The sequence below is a fragment of the Drosophila yakuba genome, chromosome 2L (assembly GCF_016746365.2).
Source record: "Drosophila yakuba strain Tai18E2 chromosome 2L, Prin_Dyak_Tai18E2_2.1, whole genome shotgun sequence".
Taxonomy (NCBI): domain Eukaryota; kingdom Metazoa; phylum Arthropoda; class Insecta; order Diptera; family Drosophilidae; genus Drosophila; species Drosophila yakuba.
In genome coordinates, this window is record NC_052527.2 from 18,707,249 (window position 1) to 18,723,923 (window position 16,675).

Genomic DNA, 16,675 nt, shown 5'->3' on the forward strand with positions numbered 1-16,675 from the left:
ATGTATGTGTGCACAGATTCGGGCCACATCTTGCCCTCTTAACTTGGAATTGAATTTGGGTTGGAAATTGTGTGTTTTCCCGCTGATGGATGGTTGTCTCTCGTCTTTGGTTCTTGGCCAACTGTGTTGCCGGGTTCTTATTCTCGTCTCCCTGTTTGGCGAAAATGCCAAGTACACAAAATGGAATTAATTGCAAATAAAGCTCATCGAGAAAGAGCCTCAGAATTTGTTATCGGGATTTCGTTGGCAAAAGAAGAAAAGAGGATTTTCAGACCGGGAAATGTAGTCGGATTACGGGAATATAACTGGGGAATTTAGTTTTCGAGCGGTTTTTCAGTTTAAAAACATGAGAGAACGCTATAGTCGAGTTCCTCGACTACCAGATACCCGTCACTCAGCTAGTGGGAGTGCGTACGAGAAAGTTTACAGGCGAAGGCAAAAAATAAACAGCAATTCTATAAGAGTGTTCATGGAAGTTCGGGCGGTTTGTAGGCGCTAAAGGTAGCGGGGCCAAAATGTTTTTGGCCCATCGATAGAAATGGGCAAACTAAAAATAAAAGAATAAAATACAACTTTAACACATTTTTCGAAACTGGGCATGGCAACATCAGGGAACTTTGCGCTGCGTCTATGTCTGCATGTCTAATCTCAAAGTTTTAGATTTAATAGTAACTGAGATCTCTACGTTCAGAAGGACGGACATGGCCAGATCGACTCGGCTATTGAACATGATAAAAAAAAAAGTATATTGTCGAAAACGCTTCCATGTACCGGTTACACACTTTATAACGAATCAGCACTTTTACTTTACAGTTAACGGGTATATTAATGTTTTTACGAATTAGTTTCCAACCCAATTATTACGGTAGCATTTATACCATTTATATGTATGTATATTTATTATTTTTATAAAGTTCAACCCTTTTATCAAGTTTTTATGAATTTATTTATTGCATATTAAAGCCGAAGTATATATGTATATATATATATATATATATATCTATATCTTTATATATATAAAGCGGAAGTATATATATATATATATATATATATGTTTGTATATATGTACATAGATCCAACAACTAAACTGCATAACGCATACATTTCTTAAATCGTTGTTGCTACTACATAGTTATATTGTGCAAGTGCACTTGAATGCTTTTCTTAAATTTTCAAATATCTTAATGTAACAAGATAGAACCTTTCGCTCCTATAAAAGCTTTTGGAGGGTATTCACTGATTTATTTCCCGAGTACCCATTTTGTGGCGCTCATTATAGAATATCTCGGTGGGTTCCTGAGCACCTCGATCCCCGCCCCCTACCTGTATAACCTCGCCTGGCTAAAGTAGGCGACTTTTGCTGGCTTTTTAATTTCTGTTTGCTCTTTAGTTGCTTAGTTGTTTGTTTATCAAGCAATGCCAACCCTTGAGCAATTGATAAGCGCGTGAAATATTTAATCGCACGGGGAGCAAACACAAATGGCAGCAGAATGGGAAGCGGAATGGAATGGATTTCAATGCGAACGCGAATGCGGCGCGAGACTCACCTGACTTTCTGCTGCTTTGCTGTCACCTGCTGGTGGTGATGGTTTCTTTCGGGTGGGTGGGTCTCCTGCGTCCACCTGTTTCACCTGCTCCTCCGGCTCTTCCTTCGTTCGCTCGCCTTTTTATGTTCCTTAGCTCTCTCTCGTTTTTTTGGCTAAAACCAAATTTAATTTGTTACTTTCGTGGATTTTCCTTGTTTTACTACATTTATTTTTGGATGGTTGAAGTTGGTGTTTCTTGCCGCTTTCGCTGTTGTTTGATGTTTTGAAAGTATTTCGGTTATTAGGTTTTGATTGCTAGATTCGTATTTACTGAGATTTAAGTGAATTTTTAGTTTTCGTGCTGTACACTTTTATATCGCCAATAAGACGAGCTTCAACCATTAAACTAATTGGACTGGTGCGCATGTTTATCAATTTTTTTCTCTTTTTAGGTTGAATACGGTGAACTTTTGTCCATGTAATTACTTTTTGTTCGGTTTCACTTTACTTGCTTTATGTTTAATAAGGATGCCTTGCTGGAATTTTCCAAAATCCGAAAAATAATAATAACACGCCAAAGATCACGTAAACCAATATTTAACTGTGTTCTGCTAGGATTTTGTTTAAACTTTAAAGAAAAACATTTGTGTTGTTCGCCAATGTAACTGCTTAATTAATTGGGTGCCCGAAATTATTTTTCGCTTGAATAAACATTTTTGTTTTCGTGTGTGCTTAAATGCAATTATTGTTTATTTTTGAATTGCTACATCGAGCCACCACAATTCATTTTTTGGGTTATAAATAATATATAGGTGAATTGTGGTTGTCACTTTGCAAAACCTAATAGGAAGCACAAATTAGCGAAAAAAATTGAGGTGATTAGGTATCAAAACCTGCTTAAAGAATTAGGAATTTTAATTTTTATGCTTATGTATTTGTTCATTTTATTTGGCCTTAATAAACATTTTGGTTTTTGTGTATAATTGAGGCATGTATCTTTGTTTATTTTCTCGTTGCTTGCTACTCCTACGCTACCCCCAAAATTTGACTTTTTTGCTTGACTTTCTTGGGCTTGTAATAATGTAGGGGCAAATTCTGATTGGCATCTTGCAAAGCTGCCGCCCGTGACCCAATTTCCGAATATCGATAGGAGTCGATAACGCAGGTAGCAGTTGCAATTGCATTTGCACTTTTTTTCAAGCTTGTCTCCAACTATTGTTAAATCCCAACAAGATATGATATCTGGCAAATCGAATGACTGCTGATTAGGACAATTAATTAGTTAATTGATCACTGCACTTGTTAAAGACTTAAAATGCTCTTAAAACCGGCATTTGAATCATATGCGCAATCCCCTCTCTCGACCCCTCTCTCTTTCTTCGCGCTCCCATTTGAGATCCCCTTTCTCCACCTGCACTCCGCACTCGCTGTCTCTTTTTTACACGCAGCTCTCGTGTTTATTGATTGTCCCCCACCGAAAAAAACCTTCAAGTAACAACAACAGCAGCGTATAGGTAGATTTCTGTATGTATGTATATTGTATTTTCGGGGGAGGGATTGGGAGGCAGGCCGCCTACACCGCCGCCCGCCCACAGCCCACCTCGTTTTTTATTACGCGCACGTAGTGTGGTTTTTTTGTTGCTCTCTGCTCTCACATTTTTACATACACTTGCACAATTGAAGAGAGCGAGAGGTGCAGAGCGAACAGGTGAGGGGGCGGGGGCAGAGGGCGGCGCGAAGCTGGAGTTAATTGGCGAGCACGCTTTTTGGGTTTTCGGGCTTTTCTCTTCGGTGCAATTGCCTTTTCGACATTAAAACGCACATTTTCCAGCGATCCACCAACGCACAACGGCACACGTTCTATATCCTTGCCACCGGCGATTCAAACGATGTTACTCGGTAGCTTTTTTGGAAATTTTTAATGGCAAACGTAAACAAGTGCGAACGGTGAAATATATCGCAAGCAGAAGCCTCTGTATTCCGATTCCGTGTCAGGCAAAAATTACAAAAAGTTTTGAATTGCGGGTTGCTTATATAGACTTGGTGCTCCCACAAAAGCTCGCTCTTAGCGAAAGTTTTCTCTCTCTCACGGCTAGGTTTCTCGCGCGCGGGTGTAAAAATACTAAAGAACATACCAAAGCGGGGCAATTGTAACGTCAGTATTGCAACGGTGACTTTACATACATATTTCAAAAATTTAGAAAAAGAATAAATAAATATAGGAAATTGATAATTTGTCAAACTAAAGAAAGCTTAAACATTTAATAAAACAATGTTATATTTAAATGCAAATCCATTTCTATTACACACAATTTAATAGAACATATTCACCCTTTATAAACATTTTATGTGTTTTATTGATACCATTTACTAAAAGGTTTAACTGTCACGATAAACAAATATATTTTCTTATATTACTAGATTTTCCAGTTTTTAAAGGAAAATTTGCTAGAAAGCTTCTTATTGATTCTCAAATGTTTTTAATACACCATTTTGGAGGAGTAATAAGCAAACACAATTGAATAAAATCTTTTTTTTTTTTTTTTTTTATATTCAATTTTTATATACAATTAGGAACATGCCAAAGAACATATTAAAGACAAACACCAGGATGAGATGTTTTAAAATCCAGAGGCAAGTCGATCGGGGTTTCCAATGGTCACCCGTAAGGGCGATACTTTTCATGCCAATATTATCATTGTATCGTCTGACAGCGGACATTTCCCACTGGGGAAGGGCGTGCAATGTTGCGAAGTGCATCGCTATAGCTCCCTTCATCACTGTCAGTTCGACGCCGCAAGTTACTCGTTTTTTCTTAGCCAGGTACTCCCTTATAATGGCGCCGCAGTATGCCATATACATATGTGTCGTCTATTTTCCGGCCCACTGCTCTGACTTTTAGATAGGCCACAGCTTCATCAATGGAAGGGATCTCGTCTTTGCCAAAACTGCACATGCTTTGCAATTCGGTAGTTTCGAATGGATTCGTAGCATTTTCTTCGCCGATAGACTCGGTTTTGTTTTTTTATCGACGATATATCGAAGATCGAATTTAAATGCATCAGATTTAAGAACTCGGCAGTGAAATTAAGATTTCAAAAACTTGGCGATTAATACTATTAATCGATAAATACCAACTCTGGTATATTGCCCTGAACACATATTGCCCACCGAGTGTGCACGTGCGTGTTTTGATTGTAGCGATTTCAATCGAATCAGGCAATTGTGGATGAAAACTATGCCCGCCGCCCCCGCACCCAGCAGCAATGGGAGGCCCACGGAGCCCCACAAGTCCTGGAAGAAGGTGAACGAAGAGCGGAAGGCGCTAAAGCGCCAGCGCAAGCAGGACAAGCTGCTCAAGGAGCTGCAGCTAGCCAAAGAGGCAGAATCACAGGCGGAGCAGGTCGCCAATGAGGTTCAGGCGAAGGAGCAAGCCAATCCTTCCACGCTGAGCATAGCTGTGCCCGGTTCCATTCTCGAGAATGCCCAATCCAACGAGTTGCGGGCCTATGTGGCTGGTCAAATAGCCCGGGCCGCCTGCATCTTCCGGGTGAACGAGGTAATCGTCTTCGACGACGTGGGAATAGCCACCGCCCGGGAAACAAAGCGCAGTTACGAGGCAGATGCGGAAGGCAGTGGCACTGGCACTGTACGCAGCAGCTCTCTGCAACTGGCCCGAATTTTACAGTATCTTGAATGCCCGCAGTATCTGCGAAAGTACTTCTTTCCGCTACACAAAGACCTTAAGTACTCTGGCCTGCTGAATCCGCTGGACACACCGCACCATCTCCGGCAGCAGAGCAAATTCCGGTATCGTGAGGGCGTCATCTGCGACAAAAAGGCCAAGGAAGGACACAGCTACGCCAACGTGGGGCTGCTTAACGACGTTCTAGTGGACAAGGCTATAGAACCAGGCGTCAGAGTGACTGTGAAAATGGAACATCAAAGCGGTAGATATTTGATTCGCGCATTTGAGCTCCTAGTTACGAACTAATGGATTATTCTTCCCAACAGAGAACTGTAGAAAGCAGCGGGGAACACTAGTTAGTCCGGATGAACCACGTCGGGAAACAGGTGTTTATTGGGGCTACCAGGTGCGCATCGCACACTCCCTGTCTGAGATTTTTACCAAATCACCCTACGCATCCGGCTACGATGTTACGCTGGGTACCTCGGACCGCGGAACCAACGTGCATGAGGTTCCCAACCGATCTTATAGCTTTAAGCATATGCTCATTGTTTTTGGCGGACTACAAGGCCTAGAATCTGCCTTGGCCAACGACGAAAAACTGACCGTAGATGATCCTGAGCTGCTGTTCGACCACTATGTAAATGTTTTGCCACGCCAAGGATCTCGAACCATTCGCACCGAGGAAGCCTTGCTGATTGCTTTAGCGGCTCTCCAGGAGAAACTGCAACCCCAAGTGGCTGATGTAGAGGCCGATTTGAGTGATCTGCTACCTAAAAGTGAGGATACAGGCATTTCAGTACGCCGAGATGTTTTAGTTAGCAAAAAGCAGAAGAAAAGGAAGCATGTAGAGGACACTCCTGAAGAAACAGTCGTTGATGAACCTCCGTCTCCAAAACCATTGCCGAAAGTGACTCGACTGAAGGCCAATCCTTTTGCCAACTCCTCCGATGCGTTAGCGAAAAGCACCTCGGCAGAAGACGATTTTGAAGTGGTTTCTTCCACCACCGTTTCTGGAACAAGCCACTCGTGTGCAGATAATGACTTAAGTCGGTTCGATTAATTGGAATAGTTTGAATTTTATTTTTGTAAATATACATTTCCGTATGTGTTGCTTAAAGTGTGTTTTTGATTTTTTTTGTTATTCCACTAAGCGCTGAAACTATTCTTTTTTTTTTTGACGTATAACGAGCTATATTCCTATACAGACATATACTTTTGTTCGAAATGTTCTAATAACTTTATTCTTACGCACTAAATTAATACGATTTTAAATTTTAAACGCGAATGTCAAAGCAAAAATTTAGATACCGATCTCCCACAAATCTGCGCAGTATCACTTACATACATACATATACATTATAATTCTCCATCGATTCATTGGTAACTAAAACATAATAACCTAGGTGTCCCTATAGGATGACTGTCAGTATCTCTGTTATTTACACACTGAAAGTATATGTCGTAAGGAGGCTTTACAACTGAATCTCTAAATGTAATATGTAGCTACATTGTCGCTGGTCATGATTAGCTATGGAATCGAGTCTTGGAATCGCGGCTCTGGCAGAAAGTCCTCCTCTAACTCGATGCGCGTATCGCTGTGATATCCTAGCAAAGATTCCGTGTCCTCCTCCATATGACGGATCGGAAACGTTTTGCCATCGCCAAAGCTAAAGAATGTGTGGTGAATTATATGTTAGAGTTCATTGATCATATGTACGAAATTGATAAGTAATGAGTGCGTTATTTTGTAAATAATGGATTGATTGAAGATTCGGTGCTGTGCAGCTAAAACGAAGCTGTCATGTTTATTTTATTTGGCAAACTATATATTATATTTTAAAATCCATTTAATTTCGTCACTTGCAGAAGTTCAATAAAATATGTATTTGGGCATAAAGGTGTACAAAGTAATAAAAAGTATAAAAACTTGCAACAGTTACTAACTACATAAATTAAAACCATATGGAAATTACTGAATTCCGTGTGTGTTAATAGTGTGTACTGAAATCTCATTGCTTATCATTACGTTTAAGTCTTGAAGATCGTTTGATATCTACAAGGAAAGATGGTTTCATGAATGCATTAACAAGTTACAAATCTTTGAAGGAGATCACCATATCTCAGCTATCAGGATATTCCATATTCGATTCTTCTAATTTCCATTCAAAAATTCGATAAATGCGTGTGTGAAACCATTGACATATTGCCTAATGTTAACTTAGTCAATTATAGCTATATGGTTATTAATATTGTGGTCCCAGCCATTTAAACAGGTAAATAGCCTACACTAAACAGCTGATGAATTGCATAGAGGTAACTCATTTGCTTACTACAAACCAAAACGCTGAAAAATCTGGCAGTTTACTTGGCTCTATGGTACAAACATATAATACATTCTACAGAAACATGGTTATTATTCAAACTGGCAGATCGCCATTCGGCGGGCATGGGGAAACTTTGGCAGGATCAGCGCCTTTTAACGGATGGTCTCCGATCATGTCGATGTATACGGCTGCCCCATTAACTCCACACTCGCCCGGTCTAGACCTGGCTGCTGCCGTGATGCAGTTTAATGATTGGTCGTTTGCCAGCTGCTCCTGTCGCTCGTTGAGTTCGTCCCGGAATGGAGATGGCGGCTGGACCTGCAACAGCTGGGTTGGCTGGACGCTGGTGCTTCTTACTTGATGAGGCGATTGGTTGTGGTGATGGTTAGTGTTGTCGAGGGGACTAGCGCCAATCAACTTATCTGTTGGATTGCCATCTAACCTGCTTGCGGCCGTATCTCCCATTGCATCGTACCGCTGGACTGGAGAAGTGGTGGACACTCGACTCTGGTCGCTGGAGGTCGGATAGCTGTAACCATCACCGCGACTAGTTCCGTGATTGTGAATAAGCAAAAGGTTGGGGTATTGCGTTAAACAGAGAGTTTTAAACAGAAATTTTGATTGTTTGTTAAGATTTCGAGTTATTTTGGATTTTTTTACAATTTAGCTTATTGTAGTTTTAGCTGTTGTTGCTTGCAGTTTATTTGTTATATAATTTTGCACAGAAGTGTGAAAACGAATATTAAAATTGAATGGACTTTTCGTGTGTAAGAAGTGTTTTGGTTTTAAAAAGCTTAATGAGCATTTAAAATTCCAAAAGTTCCGTCAGAAATTCAAACTAACTTGGGCACTTTAAATTAGTCAATTTATGGGGTGGACAATTGGTACTAAGCTTGTTTTGGTTAGATCTAGGTGTTTATTTCTAAAAATCGCTGGCATAATTCGTCTCTTTTTATTTACAAAAATAAACAGCTAATGGAATTGAAATAAAGTGGTAATTTTAATTTGGCTTACACCTAAATTACAAAAGGAGATCGACAACATTGATTCATTGCTTCCCGCTCTCATTTTTAAGCACACACAGTTATTATTGGCTTGCATAAATAATACGTGTTAGAAATTGATTTCAGGTAATCTAAAATTTCAGTATTATTTTGTTTTTTTTTTAATAACTTAGCACACAGAACACACATTAAGACTTTTAACGGTTTTAACTACAAAACTTTAAATTTGAAACATGCCTTTAATTTGCCGAAGTCAACATAAAAAACCAAAATCCAATAACCATTAAATCAAATCTAATTAAACAAAAGTGCACGAAAACAACAACTAAAGAGTGAAAGCTTCTGGTTCAGCACGAATTAGTCAAAATGGGCATGTGAAAATGTGACCGACAGATCTAAAAATTTTAGTAAATGAACCGATAAATACCTGGAAAACACGGGCAGGAACCAGTATTGCCAGTCGTCGCCAAATACCTCGCAGAAATTGGCATAGCGGCCCAAGTTATAGCCATTCTTGTCGGGACCGCCAACGCGGAAGATCGGAGCCCTGAACGACTCTAAACGGAAGATAACGAGGCTATAGTATGCATGTAAATTATAAGTCCGGCTTTAAGTACTTACCCAATGTCGTGCGATTCACTAGCACAAGGTAGATGTGGTAGCCAAACAAACTCACCAAACTAATGGCAAACATAATAGCAATAAAGAACAGGAACAAGATGTGAAAACGCCCCATTCCGCTGGCATTTAGTTGTCCCTGTGCCGAGTAACCATTATTATCGTACTTGGATCAGTAAGTACAAGCAGTTTAGATAACATTACAGCAAAACGAGAGAATACATTCATTAACTAACAGGTCTTCGCATGCAGCGGGAATTTAGGGTGGTAGTAAAAGTTGAAAAGAATTGGAAACTTACTGCACCTACCTTCCAGAACTCAACAAAGTCGTGCAGCGAGGTGAACGCCACATACAGGCAGTAGACGAGCGCGTAGCCCAGGAACAGAACGAAGTACTTGTAGTTGTAAAAGTTGACGCAGTTGTTTACCCAGGGGCAGTGGTGATCCATCTTCAGTACACAGCAACTGCACACACTACAGTGGTGAGCTCGGTCTGGCTTTATGATCTTGCATTTCTCGCAGAACCGCACCGAACCATTCATTGTGCTGTTGAGCAAATGTTTAAATATTATCAAAAATGTTTGGAAATACGTTATTCTATTTGTTTTACTACTAATAGTTGGTAATGTCATTAAGACAATTTTTTATTTCTTAAATAAAATTGTTTTTCTTTAATAAAATTATATGAATCAAGATGAAAATGCAATTACAAATACAAGTCTACTGACAATTAAAAGAAATTTTCGAAAGTGACTTGTTAACATGGTTAATACTTACCGATTCGTTACTGGCAAATCGCGCGCAAAGTTGTTAAGAATGCGTTTTTGGGTGTCCGGGCTGTCGGCACGGAAAAGTCGCGATACTTCCTCATCCGGTATTCGCCACTAAAAGCGGTTTGTAAGCAATAGGATTATGTACCGTTTTCCGGTTTATTTTGATAGCAAGAGCTGATAAGGCGTATGATTCACTTACCTGATCCGGTATTCGGCCTACGGAGGTCATTATGGTGCGCCAGTAAGACCACATGAACAGGGTGAGGAAAAGGTGGTAGAACAGAAGCATGAAGATCATACTAATGCGGTTTTGCGAGTTGCCTATAGAAGAAAGGAAAACATCTTCTTATATACTCTCCTACAAGACGGTAAATACAACTTACGGATGCATAGCTCGACCACATAAGCGTAATAGGACCAAGCTATTACCGCGGTAATAAATAGCACTGGTATCCATTTGAAGACTGCCATGCAAAATCCGCAGGGTGTCTTTCGCCGTCGATGATCGTCGTTGCCCATTCTATTTATGTGAGCCACCACTTCAGCAAGGGCGCGTGTGTCTCGGGGCGTTGGTGTCACCTCCACCTGGAGCTGGAGCGAATTGGGGACGATCGATGGTGCTGCAATTTTGGGTGCTCCTCCAGCGGGCGCTCCACTGGCCAATACAATGTCTTTATCTTCTAATGATTCACTGGCTTCGCAGGCTGTTGCCAAACGCTTTTGGGCGCTATCCGCTGCTTGCTTTCCCTTTTTGGCCGACCGGTGCTGACTTACACCTTATCGTTGCGACATTTTAGGTAGTACTCCCCAGTTAATCTGCTTTTTCAGATGAAATCAACTAAATTTTGGCTGTCAAATTGGGGGAACTCGAATTGGTTTAGGGATGGTCGATTTGTGTGTTGTGGCTGACAACAGCGTGCCGTGACTCGTACTATCGATCAATTACAATTGGTAACCAATTCTGAACCATCGTATTCTAGATAGTGTTAAATTTTTGACTTGTTCACTTTGAATATGTTTGCTATATATACTATATATATAAATGTTAAAAAAATTAGTTTCCGATTTTATTACGGTACGATTTATTTATTTTGAAATTTAACATAATCTAATATTGATGTATTAGTACAGCAGCTTGTTGGAGATAAAATAAAAATGAATAAAAAAGATTTTATCTAAAATAACTGTTTTTAATATTTAAATAAGTAGCAGTCATCACTATTTTTATTTCGTGTTTGGTATTTATTTTAGTATTGCTTAATATACCGAAGTGAATATTCATCATTGCCGGCTTGTCATCGTTCTTTCAAAGTACATTTGATTTTCGGATATCCCCGCTATTATAAAAGCGACTTGAATATATTTGATCACCATGAGTCGCGAAGTGTTATCACCTCCTGTCCAAAAGATGAGCCTGAACCGTCGCTATAGAGTCAACGTTGTTCACGACGACTTCGGTGGCGACAAATGGAATAGTCAAAACAAAGGTGCTACACCAGGAAACAAAACCTACGAAGAGCCGGGTAAGTGGGTATTGTTGTATTTGTTGCCCACGTGAACCCTTCCTTCCAGATCTTTATGGTGATGATGATGACGAGGACGATGCGGCTGTTAAATGTATTGAGGAGTCGGCAAATGGCGATTTTACTCTTTCTATTCATGTATCCAAGTGAGTTGAGTCGTAGAAACCTCTGACATCTTTGACTAATATCCTTGCAGATCATTTTACGGTGGACTAATTGGCATGAAAGGATCTACGAAGCGCCGCATAGAGGAAGAGACCCGAACAGAGATCTATGTTCCTCGTCAGAACGAGAAGTCAAACGAAGTGACCATCAGGGCCAAGCAACGCAGTCAAGTATGCGCTGCACTTCGGCAAATTCGCCACCTTGTAGCGTCTTTACGAAAAAAAATGAAACCCACACATTTTTTGGCATTGCCTTTGAACTATGGAGAAGTTAAGGAGCGTTTTGTGGATTTAAAGGTATGAGCTGAAATCTGGTTGTATAAATACTTATTTCTAATTTTCAAATTTTCCAGAAATGCATTTTGGAGGCCGAGTTGCCAGGCATCGATGAGGAGCTCTTCATATCGGAGTGCTGCATCCATCTTACCTTAGGTGTATATGTGCTGCTAGATGACAGTGAACGCCAAGAAGCCCTAGAGGTCCTGAAATCCAGTCGTCGCTTACTGGATGGTCTAAAAACACCTTTCGAAGTGAGAGTTAAGGGCCTTGAGATTTTAAACGACGACCCAAGCTCCACTCGCGTTCTATATGCCCGTATCGAGTCTCCGGACTTGCAGAAGTTTGCGAATACCTGTCTGGCCCACTTTCAGACTACAGGCCTGAGCGCTACAGACAATATTGAACGTGAATCCATTAAACTGCACATGACCGTGATGAACAATCGGTACCGGAATGAGGCAAAGAAGTCCGGTAACAGCTTTGACGCCCGCGAGATTCTTAAGCGCTTTGGAGATTTCGATTTCGGAATAGCCCATTCCAGAGCTGTGCACCTGTGCGTATTAAAATCGCGCGGCGAGGATGGGTTCTATAAGATAACCGGTAGTCTCGAGTTCTAAGAACACTTGAAACAGCGTATTTTTTTTTCAGTTTTTAATAAGAACATTTTTAAAAAAAATACCTCTTAATTAATAAAACCTTTGCTAACTAATCCTTCACGGTCCTGAAAGGTTTTTTGTTGATGCTCTGTGGCTTAAAAATGTATGTATGGTTTGTTTATATGTATGTAAGGGGTTTTGGGGTCAGGAAATGTACTATGTAACAAATTTAAAGAGCTACTTTTTAATAAATTCTATGATTCCGTAAATCGTAGGAAAGCCCATGATGCGCATGCAAGAATATCCCAAGGTGTACTCCGCGCAGAGGGACAAATGCTAGAAAGACTTAGTTTAGTCTTAGATTTTTGCTATTGCGAGCTTAACAGGACTACCGGACCAAAGACATTAGAATTTCGCATTTCGCCCACATCGCACTCGGATCTGCTGAACGGCGACGAGCCGGCCTCCACGCTGACCCAAGACTTCCACACTCGGCTGGACAATCTGCTGCGCACCCTGGTGCACGCCAGGCTGCACTTTGTGCGCTGCATTCGGAGCAATGGCACCGAGGCTGCCGGCAGCTTCGATAGGGCGACGGTGGTGCGCCAGATTAGATCGCTACAGGTCCTGGAGACGGTCAACCTGATGGCCAGTGGGTTTCCGCATCGCATGCGCTTCAAGCAGTTCAACGCCCGCTACCGAATGCTGGCACCATTCCGGCTGCTGCGTCGCAGCGAGGACCAGGCTCTGGAGGATTGCCAGCTGATACTGCAGTACGCGCTGGAGCAGCTGTCGGTGCTGGATGGCTCGGTGACCCTGGCCTGGGCGCACGGCAAGCGTCATGTCTTCCTCAGCGAGGGCATTCGCCAGCACTTGGAACACTTGCGCACTGAGATCAGGCACAAGAGCGCCAACCTGATGCAGGCCATCCGGCGCGGCTCGTGGTGGCGCAAGAAGATGAGCAGTGGCGGGCCCAAGCGCTCTAAACACTTAGGTCATCAACAGGCGCCACTTTCGAACACCAAGGTCACGCCGAACTCCGCCGCGCAGAGCAAGGCCGTGGTGGCAGCTGCTGCGCCTATTTCTGGTGAGTACCCTCCACGGGTATTCCCCATCTCCGCCAAGCTAATCACCAAACTTTATTATTTAGTGCCACGGCTCTCGGCCAAGACAACGAACCCGTGCATTGGGGGCACAGTGGCCAGACCCAGGCCACAGCCCATTGCTGGCACTCCGCAAGAGAAGTGCGACCAGAAGATCATACAGCAGACCTGCAACTTGTTTGGACTCGATTTGGTAGGTGTTTTCCTCTTGCAATTTGTAAATGTAATTATATATTTGAACGCCCAACTACTTTAATTTTGCAGGAACGTCCGCCGCCAGTTCCACCATCTCATTCCTTCACAATCACCGGCAACTCGAAGGTAAGCTATCCCCAAAATCGGGTCATGAAGATGAACTTCCCGGAGGAGGGACAGTCGGAGGCGCCGCAGCTGAAGAAGGGCGAGGCGGTGACCGTGGTGGGTGTCTCCACCGTTCGGGGTCACCTGATGGTGGAGCACAAGGGGCAGAGTTTCCATGTTCCCTTCCAGTTCATGACACTCAGTAAATAATAGGTGTAGGAACTTAAAGGATGGATATATGGCTCTTCAACTCTTCCCGATAATAGACGTGCCCAATGTTTTAAGACTGTAAATATTCCACTTGGAAGTTTTAATTGCTCCAATTGGCCCCGGACTTACGTAGTATTATTATGGTCGTGTTTATGAATAAATGCCAATCGATGGTTGTAGCTTTAATTACATACCCACACGTGCCAATCAAATAAGTTCGTCCATATAATTTATAAGTATTGTACATGTTACTGAGATTACATTATTTGCCGTTCAATTAAGAATTGTGTATTTTATTAGACTACGGTTCATTTTGTCATTCAAATAAACGAAGCATACATTGAAATATTTAAAATATCTTGTTTCACTACATAAATAAGCGATGTTTCTGCAAAATAACTAGTTATAGATAATTTTCTCTGTTTATGATAAGAAAAAAGTTTGGAATTAGCTAGAAAAATATGTATAAGGAGACTCATAACTAATATCAATACATACTGTTTAATAATAGGTAATATTTAGAGCAGTAATGTATGTGTACTCAATTTTTCCCGCGGTGTTTTTAAATGTGCATATATTCGTAGTGTTAGAAAACGCCGCACTGCAGTCAAGCAGTGCAAATGCAAGTAGTTCAAGCTCGATCGGTAGGCATGCAAACGAACAGCTGACAGTATTTGTTTTTGTAAATCTCGTTTTGAATAAAAATTTCGATGTGAGATGGAGCAAATTAATGAAGATATATGGATAAATATACTAAAGTACCTGCCGATGTGCGATCAGTTCTCGCTGGTCCAAGTCAACGAGAGTATATGCTCCTACGTGAAGTATCAATGGGGTCACCTCAAAACAGTAACCCTGTACCGCAGGGATCTGGAATTTCTGGACCGGAATAGGAGTTAGTGCTGCTGTTATAGATTCAATGCCATAATAATATATGTAACCACATACTTAGAACTGATGCAGGAATGTCTGGGCGGCTGGTCAGCAACGGTGGAGCATCTGCATCTGCCAAGTGCCAGCAGTGATTTGCTTAGGAAGTGGACCGAGTACAGCTTTCCCCACCTCCGATCGCTGGTCTGCCACATGGACTACAATCTCGAGGAGGCGGACGAGGAGACCCTTCTGCTGACCAAGTTGTTTCCGCTCCTGACCAGACTGTCACTCACTAGCAGCACCACTGGTCGTCATTTGTGGCACTGGAGGCATCTGAAGGAGCTGAATCTCACCTGGTGTGAGTATCTGGACCCGGATCACTTCCAGGAGATCTTTGGCAGCTTGCAGCTGACCAAGCTGACTATGCTCTACTACGGATACAATGTGAACCTGGGCGAGAAGGTTGTGGATATTGCGCGGTGTACCACGCTTGAGGAGCTGCATCTCGACGATCACCATTTGCTGGGTGATTTCCTGCCCCGACTGATGAATCTGCCGCACTTCCGCCGCTTGGCCTTTTACACTCGGGACTACTATGAGTTCTTGCTCAGTTCGGTGGTCAGGCACAAGCCGCTGAAGGTGCAATCGCTTCTATTCAACGATTCCTTCTGGAGCAGTGAACGGGTGGCGGAAAGTATACTGCATATGACCAATCTACGTCGGCTGGTCCTGCAGGAGGATGACATCGACTCGCAGCAGCTGCACAGCATCTGCCACAAGTTGCCAAATTTGGAGGAGCTGCACCTTTTGGCGATGCGCGAAGTTCCCTCTCCCAGCCATCTGTGGAATTCTGTTGGTCACTGCCACCTGCTTAGGATCCTCAATCTATCGTCTACTAAGCTGAGCAGCCAGTCGGTGGATCTCAAAAACCCCTGCCTCTCAAAAGTTCTGCTCAATCGCAGGATTCCGCTGACCCTGCATCTCCACAACACTGGATTGGATCCCAGTAAAGTGAGTTAAGCACACCAACTTGTTCAATGACTGCTAAGTTAAATTATATCCATAGGTTCTGCGGGATTGCGATTGTGCTTCTCTAAGAATCTCCTTTGAGCCCATCCACTTGAATATTTGGAGTTCCCGGTTTGTGGAAATCGAATTCAGTCCAGACTTGTAGTAGTTTACTAAAAAAACTAAAATGGCATTTCTACCTCAATAGAAATTGACGTATATAGGCTGTATCAATGCAACTGGTGATGGAGATTCAGATTAAACATTCTGACTAAAGTATCATACCCTTTGTATATAATCAAACAGCTGAACAAAACAGATAGCCTTTAATTCAAGTAAATAATCAATTTTATCAGACCTAAAATAAAAGTTGAAACCTGCAAACATACTACTTTCGATTTTTAGAAATTAACAACAATTATTGGCTGCTAAAATTTCAAAAGAACAATGTCTAAGAACGATAAGCACCAACCTTTGTTTATCTGCAAAAGCTAAATGGATGGCAAACATTTTACCTCAATGCAGTTGTGCGTTAAAACTTCTTAGGTACGGATACCATTGGCAATGGATCGGACATATGTGGATGAATTCAAACAAAAAATGCGGCGGCTTCTGAATTGCGCACAGAGTGATACCAAAGACATTAGAATATTATAATGTCTTTGACCGGACTGACTTTCCCT

At 41.9% G+C, this 16,675-nt stretch overlaps 6 protein-coding genes and 1 long non-coding RNA gene across 18 annotated transcripts in view; 5 read left to right on the plus strand and 2 right to left on the minus strand.

Moving 5' to 3' along the window:
• LOC6528846 (cAMP-dependent protein kinase type II regulatory subunit) overlaps positions 1-3,531 on the minus strand; it is a 31,623-nt gene extending 28,092 nt beyond the window's left edge. The window contains exons 1-2 of one of the 3 annotated variants that reach the window (XM_002089842.3): positions 3,349-3,529; positions 1,548-1,699 (exon numbers count right to left, since the gene is read on the minus strand). The gene's annotated coding sequence lies outside the window, so the exon portion shown is untranslated. Of the gene's footprint in view, positions 1-1,547; positions 1,700-3,348 lie in introns of all 3 variants that reach the window. The other 2 variants (XM_015198761.2, XM_039371362.1) reach the window with 2 other exon arrangements.
• A 1,149-nt stretch (positions 3,532-4,680) lies between these two features.
• Positions 4,681-6,334, plus strand: LOC6528848 (putative methyltransferase C9orf114). Its single transcript, XM_002089844.4, has 2 exons — positions 4,681-5,476; positions 5,541-6,334. Exons 1-2 carry the CDS (start codon positions 4,756-4,758, stop codon positions 6,275-6,277), a joined length of 1,458 nt encoding a protein of 485 aa, XP_002089880.2. The 5' UTR covers positions 4,681-4,755; the 3' UTR covers positions 6,278-6,334.
• LOC6528849 (palmitoyltransferase ZDHHC20-B) lies at positions 6,274-10,838 on the minus strand. Of its 9 annotated transcripts, none has more exons than XM_039371360.2 (8): positions 10,320-10,838; positions 10,136-10,257; positions 9,941-10,047; positions 9,463-9,709; positions 9,167-9,329; positions 8,973-9,102; positions 7,984-8,088; positions 6,274-6,884 (listed from the first exon to the last, which is right to left on the minus strand). In XM_039371360.2, the coding sequence occupies exons 1-8, from the start codon at positions 10,453-10,455 to the stop codon at positions 6,746-6,748; spliced, it is 1,149 nt and encodes a 382-aa protein (XP_039227294.1). In that variant the 5' UTR covers positions 10,456-10,838; the 3' UTR covers positions 6,274-6,745. The 9 variants fall into 9 exon arrangements, with proteins under 9 accessions (XP_039227294.1, XP_015054242.1, XP_015054244.1 ...); XM_015198757.3 differs by lacking the exon at positions 6,274-6,884 and adding an exon at positions 7,563-7,897 and having other exon boundaries at positions 10,320-10,837; XM_015198756.3 differs by lacking the exon at positions 7,984-8,088 and having other exon boundaries at positions 10,320-10,837.
• On the plus strand, positions 9,249-9,758 carry LOC120320790. The gene is made up of 2 exons (XR_005560343.1): positions 9,249-9,338; positions 9,402-9,758. It is a non-coding gene; the product is annotated as an uncharacterized LOC120320790 (long non-coding RNA).
• A 359-nt stretch (positions 10,839-11,197) lies between the features above and the next one.
• LOC6528850 (activating signal cointegrator 1 complex subunit 1) lies at positions 11,198-12,611 on the plus strand. Of its 2 annotated transcripts, XM_002089846.4 has the most exons (4): positions 11,198-11,459; positions 11,509-11,605; positions 11,656-11,920; positions 11,977-12,611. In XM_002089846.4, exons 1-4 carry the CDS (start codon positions 11,309-11,311, stop codon positions 12,517-12,519), a joined length of 1,056 nt encoding a protein of 351 aa, XP_002089882.1. In that variant the 5' UTR covers positions 11,198-11,308; the 3' UTR covers positions 12,520-12,611. The 2 variants fall into 2 exon arrangements, with proteins under 2 accessions (XP_002089882.1, XP_039227603.1); XM_039371669.2 differs by lacking the exon at positions 11,509-11,605 and having other exon boundaries at positions 11,317-11,459.
• Positions 12,612-12,736: 125 nt separating this feature from the next.
• LOC6528851 lies at positions 12,737-14,466 on the plus strand. Its single transcript, XM_002089847.4, has 3 exons — positions 12,737-13,585; positions 13,649-13,794; positions 13,866-14,466. The coding sequence occupies exons 1-3, from the start codon at positions 12,832-12,834 to the stop codon at positions 14,109-14,111; spliced, it is 1,146 nt and encodes a 381-aa protein (XP_002089883.1). The 5' UTR covers positions 12,737-12,831; the 3' UTR covers positions 14,112-14,466.
• A 306-nt stretch (positions 14,467-14,772) lies between these two features.
• Positions 14,773-16,380, plus strand: LOC6528852. The gene is made up of 3 exons (XM_002089848.3): positions 14,773-15,006; positions 15,064-15,995; positions 16,051-16,380. Exons 1-3 carry the CDS (start codon positions 14,829-14,831, stop codon positions 16,156-16,158), a joined length of 1,218 nt encoding a protein of 405 aa, XP_002089884.1. The 5' UTR covers positions 14,773-14,828; the 3' UTR covers positions 16,159-16,380.
• Positions 16,381-16,675: the final 295 nt, after the last annotated feature.

Coding starts and splice junctions, on each gene's coding strand:
- LOC6528848 (XM_002089844.4), top strand. CDS start 4,756: ATGAAAACTATGCCCGCCGCCCCCGCACCCAGCAGCAATGGGAGGCCC. Junction 5,477..5,540: donor GAAAATGGAACATCAAAGCG/GTAGATATTTGA, acceptor TCTTCCCAACAG/AGAACTGTAGAAAGCAGCGG.
- LOC6528850 (XM_002089846.4), top strand. CDS start 11,309: ATGAGTCGCGAAGTGTTATCACCTCCTGTCCAAAAGATGAGCCTGAAC. Junction 11,460..11,508: donor CAAAACCTACGAAGAGCCGG/GTAAGTGGGTAT, acceptor CCTTCCTTCCAG/ATCTTTATGGTGATGATGAT. Junction 11,606..11,655: donor CTTTCTATTCATGTATCCAA/GTGAGTTGAGTC, acceptor ATATCCTTGCAG/ATCATTTTACGGTGGACTAA.
- LOC6528852 (XM_002089848.3), top strand. CDS start 14,829: ATGGAGCAAATTAATGAAGATATATGGATAAATATACTAAAGTACCTG. Junction 15,007..15,063: donor ATTTCTGGACCGGAATAGGA/GTTAGTGCTGCT, acceptor CCACATACTTAG/AACTGATGCAGGAATGTCTG. Junction 15,996..16,050: donor CTGGATTGGATCCCAGTAAA/GTGAGTTAAGCA, acceptor TTATATCCATAG/GTTCTGCGGGATTGCGATTG.
- LOC6528851 (XM_002089847.4), top strand. CDS start 12,832: ATGCTAGAAAGACTTAGTTTAGTCTTAGATTTTTGCTATTGCGAGCTT. Junction 13,586..13,648: donor AGCTGCTGCGCCTATTTCTG/GTGAGTACCCTC, acceptor TTTATTATTTAG/TGCCACGGCTCTCGGCCAAG. Junction 13,795..13,865: donor ACTTGTTTGGACTCGATTTG/GTAGGTGTTTTC, acceptor TTAATTTTGCAG/GAACGTCCGCCGCCAGTTCC.
- LOC6528849 (XM_015198754.3), bottom strand. CDS start 10,455: ATGGGCAACGACGATCATCGACGGCGAAAGACACCCTGCGGATTTTGC. Junction 10,048..10,135: donor TAGGCCGAATACCGGATCAG/GTAAGTGAATCA, acceptor AACCGCTTTTAG/TGGCGAATACCGGATGAGGA. Junction 9,710..9,940: donor GATTTGCCAGTAACGAATCG/GTAAGTATTAAC, acceptor TTTGCTCAACAG/CACAATGAATGGTTCGGTGC.